At 36.8% G+C, this 18,609-nt stretch overlaps 1 protein-coding gene across 1 annotated transcript; it reads left to right on the top strand.

Moving 5' to 3' along the window:
* Positions 1 to 15,923: 15,923 nt before the first annotated feature.
* On the top strand, positions 15,924 to 18,388 carry LOC113782788. The gene is given in 3 exon segments (XM_027328709.1): positions 15,924 to 16,098; positions 16,667 to 16,671; positions 18,215 to 18,388. Coding segments are annotated over 3 exon segments (354 nt in total).
* The last annotated feature ends 221 nt before the right edge of the window (positions 18,389 to 18,609 follow it).

Raw genomic sequence — 18,609 nt, 5'->3', positions numbered from 1 at the left:
TGATGCATGGCATCTATATCTTGAACAATAAGTGCCTGAAAATACTTAAATTTCAGGATGCAAACAGATCAAAATGATTGTAGAAAGAAGAAATGGGAAAATAATAGAAAATAGCTAACCCATGGTTATGTGAGCAATATATGCCATCTCCCCCACAATGGTCACATGATGGACAGTCATGAGGTTGACATGCATATGCCCTTCCTGCCATAAAATACACTGCATTTTTTGGTCTTTCTTTGCTGTATCTCTACATTGATCTTGACGTACACTTTAGAGTGGGTGGGATACGACTTCTGAACATAGCTTACCTCCGTTTGATAATGTCAAACTCAAGACCATTTGTCTGACCAAATCTCTGTTTTATCAGGGAAAAATTGTAATAAGGGCTGCCCATGAGTCTGATGCTGCATCGCTGATTCTATACCCAGTTTCTACACATAGTTATCCATCCTGTTTTTGATCCTTTCATTTTTCCTGCAGAGACTTCACCATTCACCCCATCATTGGTGATTAGGACTTGCACAAAGTATGAACTTCCTGTCAACTCCACATTTTTCCCTGGATTAAGATCCACCTACAATGGGCATTGCATCTGAGACATATGGTGTAGACTAATTCAGTCCAAGAATTTGTTAATTGAATTGGTTAGTAATAAAACCAAATAATTGATACCATTAATAGAATTGGAACCACGTTTTCTGCTATTGCTGCAATTTTTGTACCAGGTGACATCCCGCATTGTGATCAAGGAACTTCCACCAATGCCCATCGTAATTTGGGGCAGAAATCAGTGGCAGTTATAGTGATAGGTGGGCCACGTGGCAAACACCACAAGACATGGTTCAAAACATCTCACCTGAATACAGCCTCCACAGGTATTTCCTCTATTCAGCATGCTGCTTGGCCCAGCAATACACTCTCCCATAGCTGGTTTTCTGGAAATCTTTGTAGCTGCAAAGCTGCTGGTATTACATGGAGTATACAATGTAAAGGGAGTGATGAGTATACAACCCTTGCGATGTTCTATGGCAGAGAACCAAAGACCTTATCCATGGACTATGTTCCATTCTTAAGTTGATCGTTTGAAAAAAGAGGAAGAAGGATTAGATATTCGACATCTCTCTCAACTAAACCAGGCAACTCTGGCTAAGGTTGGTTGGAAGTTATTGATTGAGGATGGGTTGTATGGAAAGAAACTTCATTTTAGAAAATATTGCAAGGAGGATGGGGACTCTTTGAGTATGTTGATGTCATATACCTGGAGAAGCATAGAAGGTAACGCTGAAGTAGTAACACGGCAAGGAATGAGGTGGAGACTTGGTAATGGAGAGACAATAGGATTTTGGATTGATTAGTGGTTGTTCAATGTACCGATCAGTGAGTGGATGTTTCAATCAGAGAAGAACAGTGCAATAAAAGGGCGGTGGAATAAATGATTGGAATTGGATAATGCTGCAGGGACTACTCCCTTCATGTATCAAAGATGAAGCTCAGATCCATTATTCTCATCCAGAATCCTGATATTTTGGATTTTCTTCGATGTTGCCTGTCTGAATCAGGAGCATTTACCGTCGAATCAGCTTATGATCAGCTTAATGGATCTAATAGTAATCTAAATGAAACTTAGCGTTGGAAAAGAGTGTGGGAAGGAAGGGGATCAGAAAGGTGCAATGTGTACTGCTCTGGCTCTAGTTGCACAATCGATTGATGACCCGTAACCTTAAATTTCATATGCATTTGATTGATACTGATATTTGTCCTAATTGTGCAGGTTTGGAAAGCAGGTCTCCGTGGGAATTGTAGATGGGCAGCCAGTGTGCGGCAAATGCTCGTCAAGAAGAAGGATCGGCAACAATTCTTTGAATTTTTAATTACTAACCTTTTGTATAGTGCTCGAGTGGAAGTGGAATCTAGATTTTCGTCATGTCATTCACCATATTCGGCGGTGGAAGTATATTCATGAAAACTAAATATGCCGTCTACAGGTCATCCGGAGTTGAGATTTTCGTCATTCTTTTTGGGGGTTCTGCCGTCCGCGCCCACACGATGCATTTTCCAGAAAGCGTGAGTCATGCTTAGCCCATGAAATATCAACAACAGATTCAAAAAAGCTGCTATTAGTTGATATCTCATATTGATATTCCAAGGGTTTTCGGCCATATATAAAAGTTGTTAGATCACTTCACTCATTGTCAATTGATTTTGAAATGGCAGTTCATGTTCTCTAAAATGGTATTAGAGCTGGGCTTTGAGTTTATTTGTTACCTTGTGAGTTGTAGTTTCACTCGTGATTCAGTTATCTTGTTTATAGTTTCTTTCGTGACTTGGTTTTAAGCCCATTTGTCAAGTCATGATTGTAAGGGGGTGTTAGTAGAATTTTTCACATTGATATTCTAAAGATTTTCAATCATATATAAAAGTTGTTGTTAGGCCATTTCACTTGTTATCAATTGGTTTTGAGATGGAATTCTAAGTTTTTCAACAGTTAAAAACCTACTCCACTCAGATGAAAATTTTCAAGCATGGGAAGGAAGGAGTCAAGTTAAAATATGGATGGCTCGGCAGTAGGAAATATTGTTGCGGCGGAGTATTTTGTATTGATTAAAGGTAGATGGATATTTTACTTTTGCAATGCGTATTTGAGAGACACAGATAACCTACTTTGGGAAATTAAACGGTGTGTTAGCTTGGGATCTTATTGGCATTAAACAATACAAAGTATTTTGTATTGATTAAAGGTAGATGGATATTTTACTTTTGCAATGCGTATTCGAGAGACACAGATCACCTACTTTGGGAAATCAAACGGTGTGTTAGCTTGGGATCTTATTGGCATTAAACAATCAAACTTTAGAATGCCATATTAGTCGCTTCTTTAGCGAAGCAGACTAGGTGTTGATGCTCTTGCAAAAACATAATAAATGTTGGGAAAATTGTTCAAAACCATTCTCATATTTCGTTGAATGAAATTTTTCATCATCCACTTTTAAAATATTAACTTTGTGTTCCTTATAAATTTAATATCGCAAAATTTGATTTCAACTTAAGTTTTTGATCATTTTTTAGTATAAAATTACCATGTAATCGATATGCAATCATTTTTTATGTACAAAAAGGTCAGATTTCACTTTTTTTTTAATGGAAAAAATTGACTCAAATCTCACTTTTTTAAGAGAAAAATGAATATGATTTAGGTCAAATCCTACTCGTTTAAGGGTAAAAATGAATATAAATTAGGTCATTTGTTTAACCATAAATGAGGTCTAACCTTTTGTCCCTAAAAAATTGATTATATGCGAGTCACGTGATTAATTCAGGGTAAAAAGTGGTAAAAAAAAATTAAGTTGGGACCAAATTTTATTGATATAATTTTGCAAAGAATATAAATTTATCATTTTAAAAGTAAAGGATGAAAAAATTTATTTAAGGAAATATGAGATGTTTTGAAAGATTTTTCCATAATTGTTTTGAGTCCCTGAATTAGATTGCATCTTTTTTTTGATCCAGTGGATTTATTTAGTCCCCGTTGTTACTAGAAGACCTAATGGGGTGTTACATTTAGAATTAATTAACATGATGGTTGATGATGCGGAAACTAATACATCACTCGGTCTATGAGTGAGTCACAGATTGGGTCCATCCAAGTTCTTGCCTAACTATTTTATTTTACATTTGTTTAACAGAAGAACTCCTACAAAAATAGCTTTTCTATAATGGATCTGAGGAAGAAGAGGATAACACCATGCTTGAAAAGGGAGAAATAGATGAAGCCAGATTTGCAGAGAAGATTAAATTGAAGTTCCCAAAACCAACGGTACCCATGGGGAACATACTTGAGATGTGGAAACCGTGGAGGAAGGCACTCATACTCAGAGTACTGGGTAGAAATGTTGCTTTAGAACTTTGGAGCAAAAACTTTAGGAGATGTGGTTGCTAGACCAAGAGTTTGAAAGCACAGATCTGGAAAAAGGATTCTACATTGTTAGAGTCAGGTTTAAGGAGGACTACCACAGAATCCTAGATGGAGGGCCATGGATGATACAGAGGCTCTACGTTACTGTGAGAAAATGGAGACCATATTTTCTAGCAAAACAAAAAAGAGATAACTTTGACAATGGTCCAGATTAGACTATTAGGTTTGCCGGTTGAGATTATCCAAAGAAATTCCTTAAGACAGTAGGCAACAACATAGGAAAGATGGTCAAAGTGGATGAGAATACTCTAATAGCTGAGAGAGGGAAATTTAACAAAATATGCATAGAGGCTGATCTAACCAAACCCTAGATTCCATATGTCTGGATAAATTAGGATCTTCAAGTTGTAGAGTACGAAGGGCTATACCAAATCTATTTTGGATGTTGGCAATATGGCCACATTACAGAGCTCTGAGGCTAAAGCCTGGAAATGAAAGAGCAGAAGGAATAGAGAACCAGAGTCCGAAATCAGAGAGGAAGGTGGATGGAGATGAAGGATCCAAAAGCCTGCCATTTGGGCCGTGGATGGTTGCGAATGGAAGAAGAACAAGAAAGGAAGTAAAAGGTCCAGCAAACCACGCCGAAAGATCTAGGCTCAAAGTAAAGGCCCAAAAACAAAGAGAAAGTAAGCCTAGACCGTCTGGAATGAAGAAACATACCCAAATGCTAGATTGGATGAAGGCAGCTAGTGGGAAAGGGAGGAGAAGAGATAACAGAAAAAAGGATCAGGGAATGGAAACTACTGAGCAGATACTGGGGCAGGGGTCATGTTTTAAAGCTCTATAAGCAGAAGAAATAGAAAAGGAGCAACAAGAAGAGAGTGACCCCCAGGGAAATTTTATGAACTAAAGTAATTAATATACCGGGATCACCACAGAATTTCTCCTTCAATAAGGGGAAAAAGAGGAAGAATACAGTGCAAGGAAGTAGCTCAAGAAAAGGGAAAGAAACAAGGAAAAGTGGAGAACAGGGGAGTCAAGGCTTTTGGATGGGTAAAAAAACACTAAGCCCAGTCAAGATAAGTGGGCTAATGAATGTAAATGGAGGGATTATAGCACCCAAAAAGCTTTTCAAAGCTCGGGAAGGAAAGAAGTGTGAATTAGAAAGAACAAAAACACCAATAACGAGGAGATTAATGGGGAAAACAGTAAAACCTAGATGTGCTAGTAAAAGAGATTAGTGGAATATTCCCAATGGAAATGACCTATGGCATAGAAGAATTAGAACTAGGAGGAAATATGGCGGTTAGCCTGGAGCAATAAACAAATGATAGAACATTAGCATAATAGTTATAGCGGAAACTCCTTTGGAGGAACAGGTCCATCCGTCGGGAATGGAAGAAGAACAGAGCTATGAGACTATTGAGTAGGACACTACAGAGACGGTGGAGTTGGGCTGCTGACCTTAATAAAGTAAAGCAATTAAAATGAAGCTGCTGAGTTGGAATTGTAAAGGAGCAACAAAATAGGATTTTAGGAAGAATTTGAGAGAAATCCTGCAAGTGTATGATCTAGGGATTTTAATTCTTGTGAGGATCCGAAAATTCGTTTCTTATGTTTTTATTAGTTTAACTTACTTGCCTTGTATTTGTGATTGATTTGATGGTTGAATCATGATTTTTATTCTATTGCCTTATTTAACTTGGTGCATGTTGAGTTTCATAATGCATTAAGTTATGTGAACAATTAGTGAGATGTGTGCAATAAATTGGGTAAACAAGAGAAAGTTTTGTGTAAAAGGGTTATGGTGTTATAAGGTGTCAAGAGATAATTAGAGATGGGTTAGATATTTTAGTGATTTAAAAATAATTAGATAAGGATTTCATCTTGTGTTGCCACATGTCAAGCATCCATAAAATCTTGACCAAGACCAAGTTTGATTTTTATTCAACCCAAACTTCCATTTCATTCACATTTCTTCTTCTTTTGGGTAGCCTTGGATGAAATTTTGAGGAGAAAAAGAGGGAGAACAACATTAAATTTCTAGTCTTGATTTCTTGTCTAATTAGTAAGAAAATAAGAGAGGAAACCCTAATCCACTTTGTAAATCTTTGAGACAAGTTTAGGAGGAAGTTTTTGGAGGAGTTCTTGAAGGAAGAAAACTTTCCAACTTTCTTGATTTCCTTTCCATTCTAGATTTTGGAGGTAAAGAGGTGAAATTAGTTAGGTACCTAATTTTTCTTTCCTTATCTTTAAGTTTACTTGATGTATGATGTTATAGAAGATAAAAGAAGGATCTTTATGAAAAATTTCATATTTTTGTCAAATTATGTTGTAATTTTTAGTTTTGGTGTGTAATCTATTTAGTTTAGTTTAAAACTTTATATAGGATTTCATGTTTTTCAAGTTATACTCTAAATTTTCAACTTTGATGCATAAAACATATAGTTTAATTTAGAGTTTTTATCAGTGAATTTTTTATGAATTTTTTTACTAAGAACATGAGCCAAATGCTTCTTGACATGTTAGTTATGATTTATTGAATTTTTGCCATGAATCTAAATAAGAAAAGTTAGAATTTTGGAGAAAAGATTGTCAAGTCCTTGTTGAAAATTTTGTTAGGGTTAGCCGAGAGGGAAAGAGAGAATTTCAACTTTATTGCTAGAATTTGTGTCGTAATTTTGACATATTTTGTCTCAAGGCACTTGACAAGATTTTGATTTTCACATATATGTTGGATTATTGAAACAACAAAATTTACGAGGAAGAAACTGATTTGCTCCAAAATGTTTTATTTCTCAAAATTTTCAATTTTGAATCTCAAGAGTCTTGCCACATTTTTTTTAAAATTTCATGACTAGAATTGACCTACTTTTACTCTATATTTTGCATGAGACATTGATCTATCATGTACGTAATTTTTCACTGAATTTGAACAAGAAAATCTTGTGAATTTTGAAGAAAAATATGAGATATGTTTGTTGAAAATTTGACAGCTTGAGTAGTGATTTAAAAACTCAGTTTTAGTCGCTTTTGATCTTAGATCTTGATGTAATTTAGAGGCCTTATTACTTTTAGCATGCTCTACTATATATGATCGCAGGATTCAAGAGTGGCCAAGGAGGCAAACTTGTGATTGAAGTGTAAAGATTGCGATAAGTCGGTGAGTGTTCCAACTGCATGTTGGGACCATGTGATTTACTTGATTGATGTTTCATGTGGCTTGTTGTTTGAAATTGTTAGATATCTTGACTTGTTATTGCAAAGTCGAGTGTATACTTTATCGCACTCGACCTACTAAGTTTGCTTAACTTGATATTGAATAAGTCAGTGTGTACTTTATTGTACTCGACCTAATTTGACTGAACTCTTGTTATCCTGTTTACAGTGAACTGATATATATGTGCATGATTTGAAAGTCGGTTGAAAATGTTATCTCATCGACTATACTCGTGATTAGAATCCCAAACCTTATCGGCTAGTTAGTCAAATCGAGCCAACAAGAGTTTGATCGAGACAATTGACAAACCATGAGTCCTATTTCTTGTTTAATCCACTGAATGCGTCCTCTGAAATCAATATACTCGATTATTACCACTCATTTAACTTGAGGTGTTTGGGCCCAATAAAGGGGGATGATCGATGGATGAAAATTGACATCAAGCAGTGATCTATCAGCATTATTTATTGTTGCATTTCAAACGTTGATGGAGTGTCAACGGACTCGAAAAACGCTGCTGCTGAACTAGCTTGCAAGAGCCAATTGTATCCTTTTAAATTACAAGTGAAATACTGAACGAGACTAAGTGTTACGCCTGAAATCTGGTAGGAGCCACCGTATCGATTGAATCTATACTTGAATCCTGAATGGGACTAAGTACTCTATCTAGAATCTGGCGAGAACCACCGTATCAGTAGTTGTATCCTTTTCTTACTGTGTTAAATTATTTATTTGAATATGTAAACTGTTAATGACTTCGCTTGTAATTATTTGTTTTCTTTGTTTTAAGATTTTGATATATGTGATTGTTATCTTGTCAATCTGACTGCATGTTTTTCTTGAAATTTCACTCGATTTTACTCATCCTTTTAGTTTGTTTTCCTTAACAGGGGTTGGAATTATGGATCCAAAAAATAGTAAGTTCAAGAGTTGCAGTTTTTGATTTAAGTAATTACCACTGTAGTTGTACTTAGTGAATTGATTGAACAATTTGTATGTCGATCCATTTAGTTATACACATAAGTTTGAATGTTTTGAAAAGTTGGATGATTTGTAATGTTTGATTGAGAAGTTTCATGTTTACTTTGGGATTAATATTATTTTTTAAGATAATGTTAGTGAGTAAGTTCTGACGAGAGTTGGGTAAGCGGTCCGCTAAACTTTAGGTTATGCTCTAGGGGGTGATTAGGTGGTCACAATCCTTGTAGAGACTAGAACACCTAGTTTCAAAGCAGGGAGGATAATCCATATGTCTAGACTGAGTAGAAGATCCTCTGTAGAGGCACAAGATTTCTCAGGTGGAATTTGGCTATTTTGGGATCCTGAGAAGGTAACAGTTGAAATTCTAACAAAAAATAAGCAAATCACTAATGCAGTTATTAAGGAGAATAAGAAGAATGGCTATTGTCTGCTATATATGCGTTCCCAGATGATGCTATTAGAAGGAAAATAGGGAATTTCTTAGTTGCAGTGGGGAGTGTGATTAATTTTTCATGGCTAATTATTGGAGATCTAAATGAAATAGTGAAGGCCCTGAAGAAAGAGGGAGGAAAACCCTTTCAATAGTCGAGTCAGATAACACTAAGAGAGTGTATGTGTGACAGCCCCACCTCACCCTAAGGCGAACCAAAGGGTTCAGCGGACCGCCTGCCCAGCTCTCGCCAGGACTACAGAGTCGAATCACACAAATCCGATATTACGCGAGAGGACCCAAAAGAAATGAGCGATTGAAGACCGCCAAGCTTAAACATGGGAAAAACGCTTTCATATATACATGTCACTAGGTTTACAATTCAAATGGAACCAGTGAAACGAAATACATTTAGGGTTTACTCATTCTCGAGGAGCTATACAAAAGAACAAAAGATTTTCTACCTAGCTCAACTCGCTTCTCAAAATCATGATTTCCAAAAGAAGTTCCTGTAAGGAAAACAAAGATAATGAGGAGGGGGTGAGCTTACGCCCAATGAGGTACCAAACATATAGCAGAAAAATCAGGTATTTCACGTTATACAAACCAGATACACATGCTCGCTATAAAGTAAGACAGGTAAACACAAGAACTCAAATAGGAAGGATACAGGTGGCTCTCAGGAGCCAGCTTTCTAGCGCAGTACTTGATCCAAGCCGGTTGACTCTCCGTCAACGTATATAGAACCAACACGTCCGTAGATCCCACTTTACACCAAATTCCGTCCACCAAACACCCCTTTACCGGGCCCGCTCACCTCAACAGAAACAGAAATGGTAATACTCGAGTATACCGGAATCAAGGGTCTCAATACCCAAAGATCCCAAAACAGACTACCGTGGTTCGTTATCTAATCGTCCAGGCCCTTGCCGGCCCGACTCGAATAACTTAGCCACAGGATTTGAGCTCATAAGTCACAGAAAGGTCGTTGGTTACAAGTTTCCAAACGACGTCCGAACAGATACAGATACAGATATCAGATACACAGATTCAGATTGACACCAAAATTGGCATATGAACAGACAAGAGAACGAGTGTGATAAAGTACACCCTCGTCTCAAACAAATTAAACAGATTGCAGAGCAGAAATCAAGTTAAACAGTAATGGAGGGGAGTGGTACACTCACCGGTTCAAGTACAGATACCTCAAAAGTTTTCACTTCGGATTGGCTTTAATCGCCAAGAAACCCTAAAATAATCAAAGTAAACCAATTGAAGGTTTCACATCCAAAATCGAGTAAACAAAATACACATGTGAGGCTCGACTACTAGTCGTATGCCTCGCCAAATAATTACTAATGCAAGGGTACAAAACATGATTTTTGGGAATAAAAATGTAACATGAAGACCTAGGTTCAACAACCCAAAAGCCCTTCATTTCTATCACAAGCCAATTCAAACTTAAAGGAACCAATTGGCCTAGAAAAATTGGACAGCACTTCCCCTAAATTTCTTACTTTTCCAGCCATCACGGCTTCATTATTTTCCTCAATCAACTCCCAAAGTCATACTCAATATACATTCATCACCACAGCCGTTCAATAGGCTCAAGGTTATCCAAGTACAAAAGTTAGCTAGGAAAATGACCGGAAGTAAAAGTCAAGCCCTAGAATATTCCACTAAGCACAAGAAGATTCGATTACAAGTCATAAACCGATGCCAACACAATCACAATAGGGTTCCATAAGCATATATACGCATTAGAGGAAACCAGAAATTTCGGAAATGTAACTAGCTTTGGCCCTGAAAAAATAGTTTTTGTCCTCATTTTGCGGTAATGGCACAAATTTCACTACGCTTATCAGATGAGGGTACAAGACCCACCATATCGAAGTTAAAAGACAGGGTTACAACATCACAGAAGGTCACTCAACCCAGTTTTGAGTGCAAACAGGTCAAAAATGCAAGATACTACATCAACAACGTAAAACAAATTCACCAAAATGCATTCTAGCGGAAACATCATAACTCAGGCTATACAAGTCCAAATCCAGAAATTCCAAAACCAGATGAAAGCTAAGAAACAGGGATAAATTTCATCAGAAGGCCTCAACAACTAATTCGGAAGCAATTCCAGGCAAAACAACCAATTACAGGCGCAGTTCTCAATTTCGGGTAAAACCAGAACAGCAATCGTAATTTCGACTTTTCTCATTCTACACTACTCCGATTGACCTGAAATTTTGTAGGAACCTCTAAAATGTCATTCCCTACAACTTTCATGTTTTAATACAAGGCCAATTCGGCCTCTATATAGGACCTAAAAATTCGGACAGAATGCTCCTTCAAGAACCCTAGTTTTTTCAATTTTCTTCCAAAACAGAAATTGGTTGCAATTAATCACTTTTCCCACCTCCTTAAGTCATTATAGACCATTTCCAATCATCATATATAGCCACACAATCATGCTTATATTAAAACAGAAAAATCCCCAAAAATAATAAAACTTCATCATTTCAACCACAAATCAAAAATTAATCCATAAACTTGCATCTTATACTACCACTAAGCATGATTTAAGCATCAATTAAAGGAGGAGGGTGGTTCTTCACAACTTACCTTAAGAACAAGAGAGAGAGAGCTATTGACCACCTTAACTTTCCAAACAACTCCACAAATCCACTCACTAACTCTAATTGAAGAGGTTTTATGGAGTAATTTCAAGGTTGGATGGTTAGTTTTGATGATTTGGAACAAGATTGAAGTGTTTTCTTCCTTGTGCTTGGAGTAAGAGAGAGAGAAAGAGAGCAAGAGAGGGCCGGCTTCAAGGAGGATTTTTTTGAGGATTTTTGGGTCATTTTTGGTTATTTAAGTCAATGGTAAGAAAGGTCTTAAGGTAAGCCCATCAAATGGTGACACTTGTCACCTGTTATTAACTCTCTACCTAACTTGTCTCTCTCATATCAATCCAAATTGCACCCTTCACTTATCTCTTAACACCCGATAAATTCATTCCAGTATTCAAAACTTAATCTAGTTGGCCGAATTTTTCCGAACTTTTCGCACTAGTGGGTCCCACGTCCGGTATACGCTCTTAATTCCTCAAAAACTAACCGATACTAGAAAAATCATTTAAAAGCTATATTTACTCATAAAATTTATTTGCACAATTTTTCGAATAAAGAAAAGGTGGAAAAACGTATAATTAAAAGAAATTAAAGCCTAGAAATTAAGAAAATTACGGGTCCTCACAGTATGCACTATTGTGGATTGATAGATCCAGCATTTACTTGGAATAATGGAAGAAAAGAGCAGCAAATGTAAGGAAAAGGCTAGATAGGAGCCTGTGTAACTCTGACTAGCATATGAATTTTCCTAATGTTGAAGTTAAGCACTTGATGTGCACACATTCAAACCACCATCCACTCCTGCTGGAAATGGAGAGAGAACCAAAAAGGTTGAAAGAAAAAAAATAGGAAAGTTTAAACTAGCATAGTTCAGTCATCCAAAACTAGCAAAATAAGTTGGAGAGAGCTGGAAACAAACAGAAAGAGATTTGAGCATGAAGAATGAAAATCTTATGAAGAATCTACTGACATAGAATAGGAGTTGTTTGGGAACATATTCCATAGAAAAAGAGATGTCTGACTAGACTAGAGGAGGGCAAGGGAAACTCGATGGGCGCCCACATACGAAACTGGAGAAATTGGAGAGGAAGCTATTGCAAGAGTATAATTCCACCCTAGACCAGGAGGAAACATTTTGGTATCAAAAGGAAAAGGTCAATTGGCTGAAATATGAGGAAAGAAATACGAAAGATTTTCATACTATAGCAATCATTAAAAGAAGAAAAAGGAGAATAGCATGCCTGAAAGATGATAAAGGAAATTGGCAGCACAATAGAGGAGTATTGCAACAGATGGTCAGGAACTATTTCTAAAAACTATATGAGATGGAGAATGCTACAAGCAGAAGACAACATATTAATAATGGGGTTCCCATAGATAGAGAGAAGAAGATTGTGAGTTTTGAGTAGAAGGGTGGTGCCAAAGGAAATCAGAACAACCATATTTAATATCAAAGCAGACAAGTTGCTGGGACCAGATAGAATATTCCAGGATTCTACCAAAAGTTTTAGAGCACGGTCAGTGGATCTACACTAGACTTTGTAGACTCCACATTCAAAAATAGATACAAGCCTAAGGAAATGAATGGTGCACTAATTGGTTTAATTCCTAAAATCCCCAGCCTAGAGCATATAAAACAATTTTGGCCCATATCTTTATGCATTGTTGCTTATAAGGTAGTGACAAAAATCCTTATGGATAGAGTGAGACCATTGATAAAGGATTTAATAGCCCTAAATCAGTGTAGTTTTATCCTGGGGAGACAAATTGAGGATAACGTGATAATAGCACAGGAGATTATACATTATATGAGAAGAAAGAAAGGAAAGAAAGGATATGTTGCAGTAAAGGTAGATTTGCAGAAGGTGTACGATGAACTAAGTTGGGGTTTCCCAAAAGAAACATGGAGATGATGCAAATTCCTATAGATATATTTGACTTGATCATGAGTTGTGTCTAGGCATTATCAATGGAGGAACTATGGAATGGAGAAAGAACTCCAACTTTCATTCCTAACAAGTGACTAAGGCAAGGTGACCCCATTTCAGCTTACCTTTTTGTGCTTTGCATAGAGAGATTGGTGCACCTAATTTGAGACAAAGTAGATTAAGGAAGCTAGACACCAATTAAGATTTGAAGAATGGGGCTAGAAATATCACATCTTTTCTTTACAGATGATCTCAAATTTGATACGGGCAATGCTAGCAAAGCTCTGTGAAGCTTTAGGAAAGAGTATGAGTTTGAAGAAGTTTAAATTGTACTGCTCTGAGAATGTTATTGGAAATGTTATTGCTACACTGAAGAGTTACTAAGAGATTGTATTTAGAAATTATAGAAAAAGTGAATATGAAGCTGCAAGGGTGGAAGAGCAAATGCATGTCTTATGCTACTAGAACTATGGTTGTAAAAATAGTAGTATCCACAATCCCAACACATGCAATGCAAACAACATTGTTACTAGCTATGATTACCAACAAAATAGAAAAAAGTAGAGAATTTATCTGGGGAAAAGGAATTGAAAGAAGAAAAATGCATATGGTAAACTAGGACATTCTCACACAAACTAGGAGTAGAGGAGGATTGGGGGTCAGAAGGTTGAAAAGTATAAACAGGGCATTGTTGGCCAAAACCAGTTGGAGTATTTGAAACAGAAAGATGCGCTATGGGCCAAAGTAATTTAAAAAAGATATGGGGGAGACAACGGATTCCCAATGGAAAAGAAAGTTAGGAAATTGCACATATGGAGGAATATGGTAGAAGAGGGGAAACTCATGCTTAAAAGGTTGATAAAGAGGGCTGGAAACGGGAGAACTATCAATTTTTGAACTAATCCATGGGTCTTACAGAAGCCAATAATAAATAGTACAATTAAGGAGGTGCCACAAGAGGAGTATATGAAAAAGGTGAGTGACTATTGTATTAATGAAAACTAGGATTGGACTTTATTAGCACAATACTTGAGTCATCAACAGATGGAGGAAGTTAGGGCCATTAGAGTAAATGAAAACCCAACAAACAAAGACAAACTAACATGGAGACTTGAACCAAGTGGGAACTTTTGCATCAGCATATAAGATGGATAGGCAAATGGAAGAACTATAACGAGTTGACCCCAATTAGGAGAAGATATGGAAACTTAAAGGCCTAAACAGATGGTAATTTCTTCCGTGGCTAGCAAGACATGGTCATCTATTAACTGATGCAGAGAAATACAGAAGACATCTTCATATAGATGGGAATTGTTAGATGTGTGGAAAAAGGAGAGAAAATGCAATTCAGGCCCTGGGGGACTGTGATTGGGTTAGCAGGATATGGTATACCAATTAAAATGGAGACAGTTTAAATCGAAGGAGCTAATACACTAGATTGATTGGAATGTTAACCAAAAAATGGTAAGGAAGCAGAAAAAGGTATACTAGCCAATGTTGTTTCAACAAGTGACCCATTCAATATGGACAGCAAGAACGAGAAAGTGCACCAAGAAATAGTAAGAAAGATGAAGGTACACCGATAACATCTAGTACAGCAGGCCCTAGTGGCATAGGAGTTGAACTAAAAAAAAAAAAGTGTTCCAAGTGGCTAAAGAGATGAAATATATCTATTGGGAGAAGCCGTCACAAGGATGGGTAAAAATGAATGTTGATGGAGTTTCGAAGCATAATCTAGGAAGTGCCAGTGCAGGAGGCTTACGAAGAAATGAGCAAGGTTAATAGATAGTAGGATTCAATGCAAATATTGGAAAAACAAGTAATGTAGCAGCAGAACTATGGGTTGTGCTATTGGGAATCCAATTGGTAGTGAATGAGGGGTACAAGAAGGGAATCCTAGAAACGGATTTAGAAGTAGCCATAATACTAATCAGGAAAGCAACAAGGGATAGCCAACACTAGAATCTAATTGAGAAGACAAGTATGCTAACAAAAGAGTCAGATTATCAAATAGTTCATGCATGGCGTGAAGGGAATATATGTACAGATTACTTAGCAAAGATGGGAAGAAGTTTGGCTCCAACAACGACTAATTTTAGGGACCCTCCGCACCATCTCAAAAAACTATTGGGACAAGATATTTATGGTGTTGTTTTACCTAGATTAGTCGCTATGTAACGGGCTCGACCCTTCATTGTAAGGAAAAAAATAGAAGACCTCCTACTTAACCCAAAAAAAAAAAGAAAAAATGTACTCCAGGGAAAAAGAATGAGGAGAAAAATCTGGGGGAAATGAAAGTGGACCACAAATGGAGATGGGCCTTCAGAAAAGCGAGCGAGAAGAACTGTTAAAGTACTAGTACAACTACAAGAAAAAAGGACAAGAAGGCGTTACTTTTTTTTAACTCCATAGAGACTATAGTTTGTCATCGTCCACTGGATATGGGTTAGGGTTAGGGTCATTCTTTAATCAAATCGATCCTCAGATGGGCAATCGTCTCTTTTGATTTATAAATAGTGAAACAGGTACTGCGGCTAGCATATTTCTTTTGCTGGTTTGGGTTTTATTCCCCTCCCCCCAAACACCCAAAAAAAAGGTAATTAAGCAGTAGTATTTATGAAATGGAGCTCTTTGTGGTGGTAATTGTGACTCGCAAACAAGAAGAATAAGTCAAAAAAAGCAACTATTTGGGATTCATAATTTGATAGTTTGGGGCCTTGAAATTAAGAAAAGTCTGTTCGTCATCGTCGTCGTCGTCATCATCAGAGAAAACACTAAGCAGCAGAGCAGCTTGGGGTTATTTGAATTAGAATTGAAAAAAATGTCTCTGAAAATAAAGACGGTGATGGACAAGCTTGTGCAGGAGCTAAATGAGGCTCTGGACGCGAACATATAGGACTGACTCATGAAGGAGAGGGAGGTGCAGAGTTACATTGAGGAATGGGAACGCAAGGTCGCCGAGCGTGAAGTCGCTTGGAAGGCCGAACTCTCTCGTCGTAAGATACTTTACCCCAACCCCTCACCACCTATAACACCCCCACCGGCCCAACCCTTCACCGTAAACTTGTAAATCACCATTTCTTTAGCACAGCATTCCCTACCCCAAGTTCATCGTCATTTGTTGATTGCTTTCTTTATCTCCAATTCATCATGTTTCGATTATTCTTAATTCATTTCCCACTAATTGGTAATTAGCTATATGCTTTTTTTGTTTGAAAAAACGCTGCCATTTTATTCTTTTCTTTTTAACTCAATCCCATTCTCCTGCTTTATAAATGTAGTAACAATCTATTGATATGGTCTAGTAGGTATTAGATTGATTGCATAATCAGTTTCTTTGTCTGTCCCTCCCCCCACTAAAAAAAATTGCTTTTGTGTTTGGGTTGATAGCATCAGTTGTATCAGGTGGTAGGTTTATTGCCCTTTTTGATTTAATTGGGTTTCAAATGACAATAAGGATGTATTTAGGATGCTCATTTTTGGACAATTTTTTGGTTGATTGTTGATTGACAACTGGATTGGAGTGATTTTAGGAAGCTCATTATAGTATTGAATTTGTTAAAGGGGATGTTGTAGAAAGATCCAGACTTGGAGAGGGATATAGAGTAATAAGAGGACCGTTTATATGGTGATATTTTGGTGGTTGGAATGGAGATGAGTATGCTATGTTGGCACCATCACCTATAATAGTCGACTTTTGCCCCCTTTTTTGTTTGGTTTTGGCTGGTGTTGACGTTATATTTGAACAATTTGAACTGTAGAGCTGATTGATACTTTTGTTGGGTACAACTCACCAAGTCACCTTAATCTAGTACAGGCTGCTGATGAGATTTTGGCAAATGCTGCAACTCAGAAAAAGAAAAAGAAGTGAGAGAGAACAAAGCAATAGAAAAATGAAAGAATAACATGTATTTCATTCTAATGTGAAGCAAGTTTTGAAAGTGGATTTTATTGAAATCCTATTTGATCCTCTAATACATGATCTTTATTGCAACATTGATTGCCAAACATGAACAAATGGCCTATTATGTGAGCCTTGTTTCACCAACATTTCTTTCTTTTCTGTTCTTTGCTTCTAAAACTTCTAAAGATACGCAGTCGTTTTGCTTGGAAATCTTTTATGTCCTGTTTCCCTGTCTCTTTTCCTCCTACAGCATTAATCAATTGCTGAACCATTCAATAAGAGATTATATTTTGATCTTCTAGCTAGACTTGGTTCTTGATGCTAGTAATTTGAGGCTCAATTTCTTCTTCTATTACCTATTCTTTATTTAATTCTACTAAGAAGCCTGGAATGAGGTTATATGGAATCTCCATAGACAAAGCTTTGAACCTGGGTAACACTCTATGAATCTAGAGTCTACATGATTTTTGGGTTGAGGCCTCGAGCAGGCAATAGTTGCTTGATTATTTCGCAGACTATGCACAGGCTGAAGTTTACACATGAACTCATAGGAGCTTTATGAATTTCTTCTACATAGGATCTACCCGAAAACTTGGATTTTTCAAGAAGCATATTCCTTAATTAACTATTGGATTAGTCTAGTGGATTGTAACTAAATGAGCTTGTTTTCATAATAAACCTACTACCGATAGTTCTGTGTCAACTAATATTATGAAACAGTTTGTGAAGTGGGGGTTGCTAGAGGTTCAAAATTGTTGATAATAGGAATTTAGATTGAATCCACTCATACATGTTTTTCCTTCCATGAAGAGTTGGACTGGTTGAGATCTTGGGAGATTCCAAGTTCAAGAAAGAGTCAAATCAAGTCTTTATGTTGACCGCTACAAAGGCAGAAACTTTTTTGTCCAATTATAGTAGTATTCTTTCCAGAGTCTTTCATGTCATGTAATAATTTTATACTCTTGGATTGCCTAGCGCCGAGCAGTTTGGATTATGATGGGTTGTATGAGAGCCCATCTGTTCTTTCATTTGTCTTTCTATACTACTAGTCCATTACTTCATATCCATGTTACTTTGTCATATCGAAGTCAATTTCATACCTTGTAGCTCAATATTTATTTCCACCACACTATGGAATTTACTGTGAGAGTAGTTTTTAAGGATTAGCATTTCTTTAAACTTCTTGCTTAATGATGTTTCTATTTCAGGCGGAGATTGCCCGACAAGAAGCTAGATTAAAGCTGGAAAGAGAAATCCTTGAGAAAGAGAAAAGTGTGCTGATGGGAACTGCATCAAATCAAGATAATCAAGATGGAGCTCTTGAAATCACAGTTAGTGGAGAGAAATATCGCTACCTTAGGTTTGCTAAAGCAAAGAAGTAGTATGCTAGGGGTCTAGGTTCTGCGCATTTATGAAATACATTATATCTTGTACATCTACGGTTTCTAAATGTTCAATCAAGGATAGGAAAATGCTTGATAAAGGCCAAGTTTAGTGTGTTTGGTTTGCACTTTATTTACACATACTGACTTGTTTGTATTATCTACATATTTTTTAACCACATTTTTATCTCACATACATCATATTAAAAAAGTGTTGTAGT

The sequence above is a fragment of the Coffea eugenioides genome, chromosome 9 (genome assembly GCF_003713205.1).
Source record: "Coffea eugenioides isolate CCC68of chromosome 9, Ceug_1.0, whole genome shotgun sequence".
In the NCBI taxonomy this organism is placed as follows: Eukaryota; Viridiplantae; Streptophyta; class Magnoliopsida; order Gentianales; family Rubiaceae; genus Coffea; species Coffea eugenioides.
The sequence above is the reverse complement of the archived record's forward strand: the minus strand, read 5'-3'. Positions and strand labels throughout refer to the sequence as shown.